Below are 15,858 nucleotides of genomic sequence, written 5' to 3' on the forward strand. Positions count from 1 at the left end.
TCTACACTGTCAGCTGAGAGTCTTGCCCGCTGCTAAGTGTATATCGGGAATTCTTGCATGTGCTGCCCATGATTTCCCAATTCCTAAGCTGCCAATTCGAGTTTCCGACAGGCGAGGGAAGATCCGTAACCACGCAGCAGCCGGCTTTCCTATTTTCTCACCCTATTCCTGCCCAATGTTGATCTCTTCAATTTAACATGGGTGCTAAAGGCCAGTAATGTATTGGCAGCCCTAATGACTGCTCTTTTGGATCAGCTCATTTCTCACATGACACGTGAATATGGAGAAGTTTCTTTGTTATTATATTTTCACTTTCCAATTTATTTTTATTATAAAAGCAACATCTCAGCAAGTGAGATTTGGCCAACCTAGTTCCTTAGAATTTTTGGTTATTCTTTCGACATAGATTTAGAATATTGGTAAAAACAGCATTCCTAAACGTGAAGGAAGCTCAGTGTCCGAGGAAAGCAAACCATTTTGGAAGTTTTAATGTAGGGTTTTAATCCCAAGTCATTGAGGTATTAATGTTAGGTTGTACAAACACACGAGCACAGCTCAAAATATTGCTATTTGTTAAAAAATCGCAGTGTGAGTGTAAAATGTGTCACCAACTTCAAATACCCGCTGGGACGCTGAGACGCCAGTTGTTATTCACAAACATGCACACACATACTACCCACATCGACCAATCATGAGAGGAAAGCAGGACCTGAGGACAAGTCACCTACAAAGCTCAAAATGTAATGGAATGTTTTTTTTATAAATATAAGCGATGTCTGTGTAAAGGAACTGTCCAGTGTCATATTATGTAGCAGCACTGGCTTATTGTTCATCTTTGAAAAGGAAGCTCTGAAAACATATGCTGCAACCCTATAAAGGGCTCCAGCAGTCCTTTAAGATTTAAGGTGTGAACCTTGGCTCAGTGGGTCGCATTCTCGCCTCTGCGTCAGAAGGTTGTGGGTTCAGGCCCCACTCCAGAGACCTGAGCACAGAACCTAGGCTGACATTCCCGGTGCAGTGCTGAGGGAGTGCTGCACTGTCGGAGGTGCCGTCTTTCGGATGAGACATTAAACTGAGGCCCCGTCTGCTCGCTCAGGTGGATTTAAAAGATCCCATGGCCCTATTTTGAAGAAGGGCAAGGGAGTTATCCCCGTTGCCCTGGCCAATATTTATCCCTCAACTAGCATCACCAAAACAGATAATCTGCTCATTATCACGTGGGAGTTTGCTGTGTGCAATTTGGCTGCCGCATTTCCTACATTACAACAGTGGCTACATTTGAAAAGTACCTCATTGGCTGTAAAACGCTCTGGGATGTCCTGAGGTTGTGAAAGGCGCTGTATGAATGGACATTCTTTCTTCTCCTCATCATTGCACCCCAGCTCTCTCTGCCTGTTGTGCAGTTGGAAGTTGATGTAAATCTCAGATTTCTGGTGTGAACACTAATAGTCGGCGGGGTCTCCCGCAGCGCACCATTTCCACCAGAAACCTGCACATCCAGAAACACTTGTCCTTTGGTAAAAAGATGGGGCTGATTTAAGAAAAAAAAAGGATGGGCCTATTTGACCTAATGACCTTTTCCAAGTTCTTGTTTTTATTGCTGTTCTAGATTTACTCGTATCCTTTGCAATTGTGTCCCAACCCTTCCACTGGATTACTTGCTTCTCTTTCTAGCTCTGTTTTAATCACAAATGCGAATTCAAAGCGGTTTGCAATAAGATAGCAGAACGTAGCAAGTTCGGCGTTTAAAATGCAAATCAGGACGTGGGCGTCACTGGCAAGACCGGTATTTATAAGAACATAAGAATTAGGAGCAGGAGTGGGCCATTCGGCCCCTCGAGCCTGCTGCACCATTCAATAAGATCATGGCTGATCATCGACCTCAACTCCATTTTCCCGCCCGATCTCCATATCCCTTGATTCCCCTTGACCAAAAATCTAACTATCTCAGCCTTGAATATACTTAAAGACTCAGCATTCACAGCCCTCTGGGGCAGAGAATTCCAAAGATTCACAACTCTCTGAGTGAAGAAATTGGGTGAGTAGCGCCACCTGTTAGCGCCTAAAGAGGCAGTCAGTGGCTGTAGCGCCACTGGCTGCGCCTCCCGTGATATTCAGCGGGGGCGCTAATGGTGGCGTAAGCCATTTGCGCTGCGCCGCCACCGATGACATCATCGGTGTGCGCAGCGCCCCATTCGCACCCCGTTCGCGATATTTGGTAGCGAACGGCGCGCCCGGTTCACAGGGCCTTACTGTGCCGGCAGCGGCGCAAGTTAAGGTGGAGGTGTGGGCGGCCGCCTGCCAGCACCTCCGTCCCCGGCCTCCTCAACCACCCCCCCCCCGCCGCGGCATTGCCGGCTGTTTCCCGAGAGCCCGGCACTTCTCCTTGGTGCCGGGCTCATTTGCCGGCACTCGCGAGCGGGGATTGCGCTGTTGCAGGCCCCTCCCCCTTAACAGTGGGAGGAAGGCCTGCAGTACTGCAGCGTGCCATGCCGCAGCAGGTGGCGCTGCAGCATGTTGCGCTGCGATATTCAGTTTCAGCGCCCTAAGAGGGACGCGGAGCGCCTTGAGCCTCGCCCCGTGTCCCTCAAGGGGCAATGAAACTGAATATCTGACAATCGCTGAAGCCTCGAACGTTGCGCTAAATTCTGCGCTCAGGCGACTTTTGCGCCACTTTGGCGCCCCAACCCAATTTCTAGGCCTCTGAGTGAAGAAATTTCTCCTCATCTCAATCTTAAATGGCCGACCCCTTAGCCTGAAACTATGCCCTCTAGTTCTAGACACTCCAGCCAGGGGAAACAACCTCTGAACATCTACCCTGTCAATCCCCTTTATTGCCCATTCCTTAGTTGCTCTGAGAAGGTGGTGATGAGCCGCTTTCTTGAACCACTGGTAGCGGTTTGATACAACTGAGTGGCTGGCTAGGCCACTCCAGAGGGCAGTTAAGAGTCAAGCACGTTGGTGTGGGACCAGAGGCACCTATAGGCCAGACCGGGTAAGGACGGCAGATTTCCTTCACCAAAAAAGCAAAAATGACCCATGTTGGGTTTTGACGACAATTCGACAGCTTCACTGTCACTTTTACTGATACCAGCTATTTATTGCCCAGGTTTTATTTCAAACTGAATTCTAATTCTCAAACTGTCATGGTGAGATTTGAACTCAGGTTCACTGTACCGTCAGCCTGGGCTGTTGGATTATGAGTCCAGTAACAGAACCACAACACTACCATCCATCCCCCTGCTGTTGTGGTAGTTATTCCGTATTCTTACCCACAGCAATGAGGCGTTTTGTCAGTTCAACAGCGCGGTGGAGGTCACCCATCTGGTACACGGAGTAGCTGAGGTAGTCCAGGGCTTCGGCCTTTGTTACCACGCCAGGCTCCCCTTCTTCCAGCTGCTTGATGGTTTGCTGCATCCACAGTACAGTGTGGTAGTAATCGCCATCGTTGTATGCTATCTTGCCCAGCTCAAAGCAGTCCTCCACCGTGAGAGGGACGACGTACTGCACACCTGCGAGAGAACGTTGGCAAGTGTACAGACCAACAACAACAACAACAGCTTGTATTTATATAGCGCCTCTAATGTCATAAAATGTCCCAAGGCGCTTCACAATAGCGTTACCAAACAAAATTTGACATCGAGCTGCATAAGGCGATATTAGGACAGGTGATTAAAAGCTTGGTCACAGAGGCTGGTTTTGAGGAGCATCTTAAAGGAGGTCGCGAGAGGCAGAGAGGCAGAAAGGTTTTCAGAGGGAATTCCAGAGCTGAAGGCACGGCTGCCAATGGTGGAGCGATTAAAATCGGGAATGCGCAAGAAGCCAGAATTTGAGGAGTGCAGTGATCTCGGCGGATTGCAGTGCTCGAAGAGGTTACAGAGATAGGTATAGATAGACCAGCACCAAATAGATCAATAGAACAACCCAATGCCAAGCGACTGCCGGTTCTGACTAATCATCAAGGCGTACTAGAAACTACACTGGAGGCTAAGGCATTTCGAAAAGCTAATGCTCAGATTTACCTCCTGCCCAAGGGACAAAAGAAATTGCCAAACAATATAGATTTTAATTTTTTTTTTACAAGCAAAGATATTTTTAATTAAAATATATCTGCACTATTAAAGTCAGCTGGGTTCACAACAGCATAACTGGTGGACAATTTAGATTCATTTAACCGCTCTTGTATTTTTTCTCTCTATTGTTTACCAGCAAATAAACTAGGAAATATTTCAAAGATAGTCTTGAAGTTTAGGAAATGCAGGTGAGATTTCTTCCAAGAAAGTTACAGCCCTAAAGGATAATAGGGCCGAGTATCCTGGCCCTTGCCCTGGGAAACAGGCATTTCCCAGGTACAAAGGTCAGATAGAGGGTCAAGTATTTTTGGCCCGGGTTCCACCCCTTTTGTGTTGCCCTGGGATTTTGGGGGTTTCCCTGGTGATGGGTGTTGGTGGGGGGGGGGGGCGGTGGGGTGAGGGGGGAAGGAAGTGGGTCTGAGCCTGCAGATACACCACTCCTGTGTGTGGGGGGAGGGGGCAGTGGAAAGAAAATTGCCCCCGATACAGCTATGAAAAAAGGGCACTAGATTTCTATCATTAGCTTCGAGAGGAAAAGTTGAAATAATGTGGTAGATTTTATCAGATGGAAGCTTGTTGGGAGTGTGTGCTGAGCTCCACTAACTTGTATCTTGAATCTGTCTCCCTTCTAAAAAAGGTGTTTTCTTTAATCGAATATTCTAACTTACAATATGAGTTAAAATCTATCAAACATACTGAACAGCTGACTTCAGCAGTTACTCTGGGTAGAAATACAAACAGGACTCAACCTATTGTTCTGAGTCATTTGCATTTCCTTCCTCGCAAAACTGTGTCATGTACGATCTCCTGTTCAAGGAGCATAGCAACCAGCCTCATGCAAAAATGACTGCCACCTCTGCCTACACAACAACAGCAGTCGCTGCAGTCCAAAGTAATTCGTTATATGTGTGAGAGATATGATCAAATGCTGTCAAAAATCTTTTGCCCCCATGCCACATTGGGACCGGAATTTTAATTTGGAGGTGGGTGGCTTCGGGGGGAGATCGGAAGGGCCGGAGGGTGTCCGATCGCAGGGGGTTGGCGAGGCTGGGATGCTGGATCCAGCAGGTAAGTGGAAAGACACTCCTGGATCCAGCAGTACTCGCCTCCCTTTAGCTGGCAGGTTCCACGAGGCCTGGGAAACCCGGCTAGCCAGAGTTAAATTTGAAATGGTGGATCACCACGAGGCATGGAGCCTCATTATAATATTTAAATAGGCGACCTGCCTCCTGGGAGTGGGTTGGCTTCCCGCCCTTTGCCCCACCTCCGTTAAAACGAGGGCGGGCTGGGGTCGGGATTTAGTTTTTTAACTCTTTAACCTCCCACCTGACCCCAACCCACCTGTTTTTTGGGGTTAAAATTACCCCCTATGTGTCTACTAAGAGATTGGTACAAATGAACTTGGCATCAAATTTTCATTCTTTCTCTAAAGAAGCCCCTTATTTGTTGTCATTCTCTTTCCAACAATACTGAGATAGGGAACTCACCATTTTTTGATTTACACCAATGCATCGCAGTATCAAGGTGGACATCTCTTCACCAGCTTACTAATGCAAATTGTTTTTAAATTCATTCACAGGGTGTGGGCATCACTGGCAAGGACAGCATTTAATGCCCATCCCTTGACAACTGAGTGGCTTGCTGGGCCATTTAAGAGTTAACCACCTCACTGCGGGTCTGGTGTCACATATAGGCCAGACCGGCTAAGGACGGCAGATTTCCTTCCTTAAAGGACATTAGTGAAACAGATTGGTTTTTACAACAAATACGATAATTTCATGGCCATCCTTACTGATACTAGCTTTTTAATTTCAGATTTTTATTTCATTAACTGAATGTAAATTTCCCAGCTGCCGTGGTGGGATTTAAACTCATGTCCCCAGATCATTAATCCAAGTCTATTGGTCCCAGTAACATAACCACTCCCTAATGAGAATTTCAAATTAAAGTCAAGCAGCTGCAATGATGCAACTCAATACAAGATGCGCTTTCCACAATTTATCAACAGAAACCAGTATTCCAATGTTCTCAGTACCTGGCAGCCTGCCCTTGGAAATACTTTCTGAATCCAGCCTGTAGGTGTCCTGCAAACGCATGAGGGCCTTCGCCGCTCCACTCTCATCTTCATCCGTTGGAAAGTTCTGCCGTTGGATCGAGAGGTTAGCAATGAACCCTACCCAGGAATGGGAAAGAAATGCAATTATGAGAAACTCCAAAAATAGAAGTCAAATGGGTGAACAATACGCTTCATGGATGTCTAATTTAACACAATACCGCCCAATTGTTTGCAAAACCAGAAAACAGTTCATAGAGCTGTCCATTAGTTACAAAAAGGGTAGCTCAGTGAACCACTTGATGAATATTGAGCCATACAAACCAAGCTGGCTCAAGATTCAATCACCAGTCTGTGCTAAATTGACTGACTACAGCTAGTGCCTATTGTTGGGCCAAGCTTCCCTGGACTAGAAAACAGAAAAAAACTTCAACCAGGCTGTAATGTATATACCTTTAAGGGGGGAACTATGTTTTACAGCTCATGTATACTGCAGTACCGGCAGTGACCACACCTGTATATAGCACTGAGTAGTAATCTGCACAGATCAGTTGCAGTGTGAGCCACGTTGAGTAAACACCTGTTGTACCGTTCTCCGCAGTCTGTGTCTTATTATACATGGACGCAATATTGGCGACGAGGCAGGTTCGAACCTACCTGCAACTCTGCATCACCTCCCGGGGATTCGTTCCTGGAGATCAGTGGATTGGAGGTCAAGGCCAGAGACTCGGGCGTCGACCGCGGGCAACCGCCCAGTCATCCAGCAGAGACTTGAGAATTGCGGGGGAGGCTGTCGAGAGCCAGGCTTGGCTTTCCAGTCGAGGTGGTCCAGCAAAACGGGCTGGCAACAGGTAGTGCGCAGACCCTTCCCGGACAGCGGTGGGCTAGAGCCCGACCGAGCGGCACAGCAAAGGGCCGAGCAGCGTCGACGGGGGAGAGAGAGAGAGGGCAGAGCGCACAGGGCGCAGCCGGTGTTCAGGGGCCGAGCAGCGTCGGAGAGAGGGAGAGAGAGACGCGCAGAAACCCGCGAGGCGTCGCCATTGCCACGAGGGCCGCCGAGAGCGGCGTTGGCAGCAGCGCAGAAGAAGCGCGCGAAACCTACAGGGCGCTGCCATTGCCACGAGAACCGCCGGGAGCGGCGTTGGCAGCAGCGGGGGAGGAAGGAAAGCACGGGAGACGCCATTTTAAGCCATTGGGAGACGCCATTTTAAACCACACCCAAAATGCCAAAGAGTGACAGTATCACCGCATTTGACAATGAAGTCGAAGATTGGACTACATATGTCGAACGAATAGAGGTGTACTGCAAGGCAAATGAGGTGTCAGATGACAAGAAAGCGTCGGTATTGTTAAATTTAATGGGTGCAAAGACGTATGGTTTATTACGAAATCTAGTAACCCCAACGAAGCCAATGGAAAAGCGTTTTGAAGACATAGTAACGATACTAAAGGAACATTTAAACCCCACACCGCTGCTGATAGCAGAAAGATTCAAGTTTCACAAACGGAACCAGCATAAGGATGAAAGCAATGCTGATTATTTAACAGAACTGCGCAAACTATCGAAACACTGCCAGTTTGGAGCGGGACTGGCAGATAACTTAAGGGACAAGTTTGTGTGTGGGCTTCAAAGTGAAGGAACCCAGAAACGGCTTTTATCTGAAAAGGACCTTATGCTGGAAAAGGCTTTCAGCATTGCGGTATCATATGAAGCAGCAGCACGGGGCGCTGCAGAGATACAACAGAGACCGCAAGAATATGGCACAAACGAAATGTCATATGGAACAGAGAAGTGCTATCGCTGCGGCAGAACAACACACGACCAGAATGATTGCTGGTTCAAAGACAAAGTGTGCAGACCGTGTGGAAAAGTAGGACACATAGCACGAGTCTGCAGGTCGGGAAAGAAAACCAGCAATAAGAAACCTACCAAAGGAAAGTACAAGAAGGTACATAAGATGACGGAGAATAGTTCAGATGAACAAAAGAGTGATAACGACTCTGAAAGCAGGGAACTGAGTTGTCTGAAACTACATAATGTGATCACAATGGAGGATCACCAAACCATTTGGGTCACTCTCAAGTTAGCAGGAGTCCAGGTAAAGATGGAATTGGACACAGGATCAGCCCTAACAGTCATAAACCGACGGGACTACGAGCGGCTATTCTCACACATACCTTTGAGAGACACAAAAATTATTTTGAAGACGTACATGGGGCAAAAAGTCTACTCCAAAGGAAAAATAAGGGTGACCGTTATATATAACGGTAAGGAAACACCAAAACTAGACCTGTATGTATTGCAAGATGGAGGACCACCATTACTGGGACATGAATGGATCCGGAAAATACAACTGGATTGGCATTCCATACAGGCACTGACTGTGGCTGACAAAAAGGATGACGACGTCACACCTGGGCGACTGTCAAAGATCCTAACTGACGCCAAAGAAGTGTTCCAGCAAGGACTCGGAACACTAAAAGGCATGACAGCGACAATTAAAATTGAAGAAAACGCAAGCCCAAAATTTTTTAAGGCCAGACCTTATGCGATCCGCCCAGCCGTCGAAGCAGAGCTGGAGAGTCTGGAACGTTCAGGTGTACTGTCCAAGGTAGACTGGAGCGAGTGGGCTACACCCATCGTCCCTGTGATGAAAAAGTCATTGAGCAGCACGCCTGGGGAACCAAGGAAGGTTCGCATCTGTGGGGACTTTAAGGTAACAGTGAACCCGGTCCTTCACACCGTACAATATCCACTTCCGCAGATTGAAGATATTTTCGCCTCGCTATCTGGAGGGAAACGCTTCACTAAGATTGATCTGGCCCAGGCGTATCTGCAAATGGAGGTAGAAGAAGCATCAAAAAAATACCTCACAATCAACACCCATAAAGGTCTCTACCAATACAACCGGCTGGTATTCGGGGTAGCATCAGCTACGGCTATTTGGCAGAGGGCAATGGAACAAGTCCTGCAAGGGGTCCCAGGGACCCAGTGTTATTTGGACGACATCCTGGTCACGGGCGAAAATGACAGTGATCACCTTGCCAACCTGGAGCAGGTGCTCACTAGATTGCAGGAATATGGGCTCCGAGCTAATCGCCCCAAATGCGAGTTTTTTAGAAAACAGATCTCGTATTGTGGCCACGTTATCGATAAAGAGGGTTTACATAAGTCCCCAGAGAAGATTGAGGCAGTAGTCAAGGCTCCAGCACCGGAAAATGTGTCACAACTGAAGTCGTTCCTCGGGCTGGTAAACTACTACCATAAGTTCTTGCCAAATTTGTCTACAATACTACACCCACTGAACACCCTACTGCAAACTGGGGTGCCATGGAAGTGGAGTGACGAATGTAGACGAGCTTTCCAGAAGAGCAAAACACTAATCACATCGAAAGAGGTATTGGCCCATTACAACCCGGCATTACCAATTCGGTTGGCATGTGATGCGTCACGCTACGGCATTGGAGCAGTGCTGTCGCACAAATTCTCGGACGGCTCAGAGAGGTCAATAGCCATTGCGTCACGATCACTAACCTCAGCCGAGCGTAACTACGCCCAGATTGACAGGGAGGCCCTCAGCCTAGTGTGGGGAGTGAAAAAGTTCAATCACTATCTGCACGGGCAGAAATTCACCTTGCTGACTGATCACCAGCCTCTTGTCTCCATTTTTAATCCGAAGAAGGGCGTTCCGGTGATGACTGCGCAATGACTACAAAGATGGTCACTTTTTCTAGGGGCGCACCACTATGAGATTGAATATAAGGGCACGAAACAGCATGGAAATGCTGATGGGCCATCACGCCTGCCACTGCCTACTGCGGAGGAAGCACCAGCAGTGGATCCTGTCAAAATATTCCATTCAACTATAGTTGAATACCTACCGGTAACTAATGCTTGTATCGAAAAGGAAACCCGAAATGACCCGACACTGTCTCGGGTATATGATTTGACGGTGAAGGGATGGCCAGCACATGGCGACTCACTGTTGCCAGCATTCTCGACAAGGAGAGAACAGCTCTCAGTGTGCCGGGGGACCTTGATGTGTGGATCCCGAATAGTAATTCCACCCAAGTTAAGGGAGAGAGTGCTCAATGAGCTTCATGAGGGTCATCTGGGAGGGGTAAAAATGAAAAGCCTAGCCAGGGCTTATGTGTGGTGGCCGGGAATCGATAAACAAATCGAGGACCTGACCAAGAGCTGCTCAGGATGCCAGAAAGTCCAAAATGCACCACCACAGGCCCCTCTACACCCATGGGAGTGGCCCTCATCTCCATGGCAATGGGTGCATATTGATTTTGCTGGTCCATTCATGGACTCAATGTTTTTAATAGCCGTGGATGTGCACTCGAAATGGCCTGAGGTCATCAAAATGTCCTCCACCACCACGGAGAAAACTATTGCAGTCCTACGGACCATTTTTGCCAGGAATGGCTTGCCAGAACAGATTTGCTCCGACAACGGACCATAGTTTGTGTCCGAAGATTTCCGGAGGTTCTTGAAAAAGAATGGGGTAAGGCATTACACATCCGCCCCGTATCATCCAGCCACAAATGGATTGGCTGAGAGGTTCGTACAAACCTTTAAGAAGGCAATAAAGGCTATGTACAATGACAACATCCCGCTGCAGCACAAGGTGGACAATTTCCTGTTCGCCTACCAGAATGCGACACATGCAGTCACCAACCAGGCCCCAGCCATGATGTTCTTTAACTGAAGGTTAAGATCTCGCCTGGATTTGCTCAGACCAAATGTACGAAGAGATGTTGAGAGTAAGCAATTCCAGCACATCCATGAGAAGCCAACAAGGAGCTTCAATGTAGGACAACCAGTCTTGGCCCGCGACTACCGAACAGAAAAATGGCAGCCAGGAACGATATGCACACGGCAGGGCCCACTAATGTACACAGTGGACATTGGGGAGAGCATCGTGAGACGCCATGCTGACCAGATCCTAGAGTCACAGGAACAAGTCAACCCCATGCCTCGCCCATACATACCTGGTGATGAACCCAACGTACAGGTCGCATCTACCCCAGAAACAGTAGCATCGGAAGCTGATGAACCAACCGACGACAGGGGGCCAGAATCGCCTCCGCACCAAGAGCAAGACACTCGGGAAAGGCACTATCCAGAAAGGATCAGGAAGCCTCCCCAAAGACTGAATATATAAATAGACTATTTTCAGCTAATGTTGCATGTTAAAAGTGTTAATTGTAATTAGTTTGATATTTAATTGTTAAATGAGTGTTATGGTACTGTTAATCTAAAAGGGGAGGAATTGTAATGTATATACCTTTAAGGGGGGAACTATGTTTTACAGCTCATGTATACTGCAGTACCGGCAGTGACCACACCTGTATATAGCATGGATTAGTAATCTGTACAGATCAGTTCCAGTGTGAGCCACATTGAGTAAACACCTGTTGTACCGTTCTCCGCAGTCTGTGTCTTATTATACACGGACGCAACACAGGCCTCTTGCTTCTCACTTCTATCAGGTGACCCCCGATGAAAAGAGCATATGTGGACATTTGTAAGAAGTCACACAACACCAGGTTATAGTCCAACAGCTTTATTTGAAATCACAAGCTTTCAGAGCGCTGCTCCTTCATCAGGTGAAGTGGAGAAATGCATAAAGACACAGCTTATATAGTCAGAGAATAATGTCAGATGTTTACAGGTAATCTTTCCAACTGCCATTTATCACACCTCGGCAGAGAGATAATCACAGCAATCAAAGGTGTGAATGGTGTCCAAACAGGTCAGTCAGGAAAACATTACATCAAAGAACAATGCAGTGGGGTCACAAGGGGTCAAATGTTGCAGATGCTGGGGTCTGTATGAAAAACAAAAAAACAGGCAAAAAACATTTTTTTTGCTGGAAATCACAGCAGGTCCGGCCGCATCTGTGTAGCGAGATCAAGCCAACGACGACTCAAGTCTGGATGACCCTACATCCGGTGGGGTTACATGTAGCGTGACATGAACCCAAGATCCCGGTTGAGGCCGTCCTCATGGGTGCGGAACTTGGCTATCAGTTTCTGCTCGACGATTTTGCGTTGTAGTGTGTCTCAAAGGCCGCCTTGGAGAATGCTTACCCGAAGATGGGAGGCTGAATGTCCTTGACTGCTGAAGTGTTCCCCGACTGGGAGGGAACACTCCTGCCTGGCGATTGTTGTGTGGTGTCCGTTCATCCGTTGTCGCAGTGTCTGCATGGTCTCACCGATGTACCATGCTCCGGGGCATCCTTTCCTGCAACGTATGAGGTAGACAACACCGGCATCTCCACACTATGTGGACATTGGGTGAGATTGGCTGATTATGCCCGCCTGAAATTCTTTAGCGCCACAATGGTTTTTCTCAGCCGCATTACTTAATGGTGGGACATTCTGATTAAAATGGGACAGTTGCGAGGTATGAGTAAAGAAAGAAAGAAAGACTTGCAGGGTGGTTGGATTCTGGAACTCACTGCCTGAAAGGGTGGTAGAGGCAGGAACCCTGACAACATTCAAGAACCATTTAGATGAGCACTTGAAATGCCATAGCATACAAGGCTACGGACCAAGTGCTGGAAAATGGGATTAGAATAGAAAGGGCTTGATGGCCGGCGCAGACACGATGGGCCAAAGGGCCTCTTTCTGTACTGTATAACTCTATGACTTTATATAGCGCCTTTCACAACCACAGGACATCTCAAAGCACATTACAGCCAATGAAATACTTTTGAAGTAGAGTCACTGTTGTAATGTGGGAAATGCGGCAGCCAATTTGCGCACAGCAAGCTCCCACAAGCAGCAATGTGGTAATGACCAGATAATCTGTTTTTTTTAATGTTGGTTGAGGGATAAATATTGGCCAGGACACCGGGATAACTCCTCTGCTCTTCTCCAAAATAGTGCCATGGAATCTTTTATGTCCACCTGAGAGAGCAGACAGGGCCTCGGTTTAACGTCTCATCCGACAGATGGCACCTCTGACAGTGCAGCACACCCTCAGCACTGCACTGGAGTGTCAACCTAGCTTTATCTGCTTAAGTCCCTGGAGTGGGACTTAGAAACATAGAAAAATAGGAGCAGGATTAGGCCATTCGGCCCTTCGAGCCTGCTCCGCCATTCAATATGATCAAGGCTGATCCTCTATCTCAATACCATATTCTCGCTCTCTCCCCATACTCCTTGATGCCTTTTGTGTCTAGACTTGAACCCACAACCTTCTGACTCAGAGCCACAGCTGACACATGAGTACAATGTTACAGTAGCAAACTTTGTGCTTATGAAATTTGGAGGAAAAGGCAAACAACGGGATATAAAAGACGAAACAAAAGAATAGAGGGGAAATGAGATTTTTTTCTCACTTTGTTAAGATCTGGAACGTGCTACCTGAAAGGCTGGTGGAACTTTCAAAAAGCAATTAGACATGTACTCGAAGAGAAATAATTGGCAGGGCTATGGGGACAAAGCTGGGGTGTGAGACCTAATTGGATAGCTCTTTCAAAAGAGCTGGCACAGGCATGACAGGCTGAATGGCCTCCTTTTGCGCTGTAAGATTCTATGATTCTATAAACCATTACCAAGATTCCCGTCAAGCTGCATCATCCAATTCCTGTGCATATGTACAAAACAATGAACAAAGTAAATAGCAGAGCCATCCTGGAACACCAGCAGCATGGTGCAAGATCAATTTGCTTTCTATCTATATCTGCCACTTTTGGAAAATTTGTCAAAAATAGTGTAATTAATGGAAAACAAAAAAACATTCAAATCTGAATAATGCCTCACAGGAACCATGTTGCATTAGTTTAGCCACCCTTGGAAGACTGTTCCACTTTAAAACAAAAAGGGGTTACAGAGCTTCATAAATAAATATCCTGATGTGTAAAGTACTCAGATTAAGAATTTCTGGGGCTCAGTGTGACAGACCCAGACCTTGGACTGCAATGTGAAGTTTGATGAAATTGGGTGCAGTCTCTCCATCACTCTGATAGCACCAGTGCAATAGTATTTTTGCACAAGCACACTCTTGACTGTGATGACCTGCAGCCTTCGATCACACTGCTACCACCAATCTGTTCTAGACCCAAATTTTGAAGAGATTATTCAGCTAAAGTCTAAAATACCGACACAGAAGTATTTGTCAAACACATGGTAATGTTTAATCAAGGCATACCCGATTAATAACAACACTACAGCCTCTGAAACATCCATGAGGACCCATGCCCACCTACCAGAACACCAACCAAATCTAACTACGCATCTCTGTGATTTTTTAGCTTTTCAAATGTTAATGTTAGTTATACTGTTCAGAAACCCCTCTCTCTCTTTCCAACTTTAAAAACCTTCTCAAAATCTCTCTCTTCAAATAAGCTTTCAATCACCAGTTCCAATCTCTCCCTCCATGGCCCTGTCATTATCTCTATCCTTGTCTCGTTCCTGTTCTCTATCCCTATCTCCTCATTATTCTTCACCTCTAATCCATGGCTATATTGATTGGGCGTTCATCTGTTCTTTGTAAAGCACCTGGAATGTTATCGACGTTAAAGCTGCTGCATAAATGCAAACTGTTGTTTTTAAAGGACTTTCTGGATCCTGAGGACAGTTGTAGCTGGATGTCAGATACTAAGTGAAATGCATCATTCACTTGACACATTTAGTGAGCAGAACATTATAAAATAGATACTTAAGTCCTGATTTTAACTGGAGATGTAAGTGGGAGGGGGTCGATAGCAGGGGGAAAATCGTTCGGCTTACTGCAGATTGAGACCCGGGAGATTTTAACTCCTGATCCTCAATTAAATGATTTCAATCGGACTCCCACCAGAATCCAGCGGGAATGACGAGGAGGCTGCGGCATACTCAGGGGCTGGTCTCCGGCATATGGTAAGTGGGGGGTGGGGGGAGGGGTTCCTGGGGCGATCACGGTCGGGGGTGGTTAAGCTGGGGTGGGGGAGGCCCAAGGCTTCCTTAGGGGGCCTGGAAGATCATTCCTGCTCCTCCTGGCCCACAAGGAAACCTTCAAAAAGCAAATTGGTATCAAAGTTACCTGGGCCTCTTCTGGCCATGGTCCTGCCTGACACCAGGTTTCACTGGCGACTCCGTCACTGGACATCAGAGTAAAAATTCCATTGGGGTCGGAATGATGTCATTGGGCCCTAACATTTAAATATTGATGTCAATGGAGAGACGTGAAACGGGCTACTGATTCGCTATCACCCATTTTACACTATCGCACAAAGTCAAAATCTACCCCAGGGTGTGTAAAACACCAGGTTGACCACATAAAGTAATCCCCGAAATGATAGTCTCAATAGAAATTCTAGCTACCACTCTCCTGACAGGTGAGAATGCCAGCAGAAATACTGCACCCATTGCATTCTCCTTCCAACAGATGGAAATCCCAGTGGATATCTGTGCTGCCTTCCTTTAGGAATTTATGTTAGTTTTCCAGTTAATTCAGGGGTTTGAGCAACTTGGGTCGATTTCCATTGTGTGCCGCCACCTAGTGGATATTGGTACCTAGCAAGTGCAGTAAAGCGCAGTAAAGTGCAGTAAAGTAAACTACTGTATATCACAGAACTGCAGCCACACATGGTCTGGGAAGTTATTTTCCTGCTATGCTCCAGCCTTGGACACTATTTGTCTGTAAGTACTTGAGAATGTTATAGATGATTAGTGTACACTATATTTTGCAGAAAATGTTTAGTTTGTAACTTTTCTCTGTAAGCAAACTTACAC

At 46.9% G+C, this 15,858-nt stretch overlaps 1 protein-coding gene across 11 annotated transcripts in view; it reads right to left on the reverse strand.

The window, feature by feature from the left end:
* Positions 1-15,858, reverse strand: part of LOC147114196 (prolyl 4-hydroxylase subunit alpha-2-like) — a 153,825-nt gene that overhangs the window by 64,114 nt on the left and 73,853 nt on the right. For all 11 annotated transcript variants that reach the window (XM_085995859.1, XM_085995857.1, XM_085995855.1 and 8 more), the window contains 2 exons: positions 6,109-6,246; positions 3,273-3,512 (listed from right to left, as the gene is read on the reverse strand). In XM_085995859.1, the coding sequence (XP_085851985.1) occupies positions 3,273-3,512; positions 6,109-6,246 (378 nt within the window). The remainder of the gene's footprint in view (positions 1-3,272; positions 3,513-6,108; positions 6,247-15,858) is intronic.

The sequence above is a fragment of the Somniosus microcephalus genome, chromosome 8 (assembly GCF_052327205.1).
Source record: "Somniosus microcephalus isolate GS21.2 chromosome 8, FLI_Smic_1.0, whole genome shotgun sequence".
NCBI classification, from domain to species: domain Eukaryota; kingdom Metazoa; phylum Chordata; class Chondrichthyes; order Squaliformes; family Somniosidae; genus Somniosus; species Somniosus microcephalus.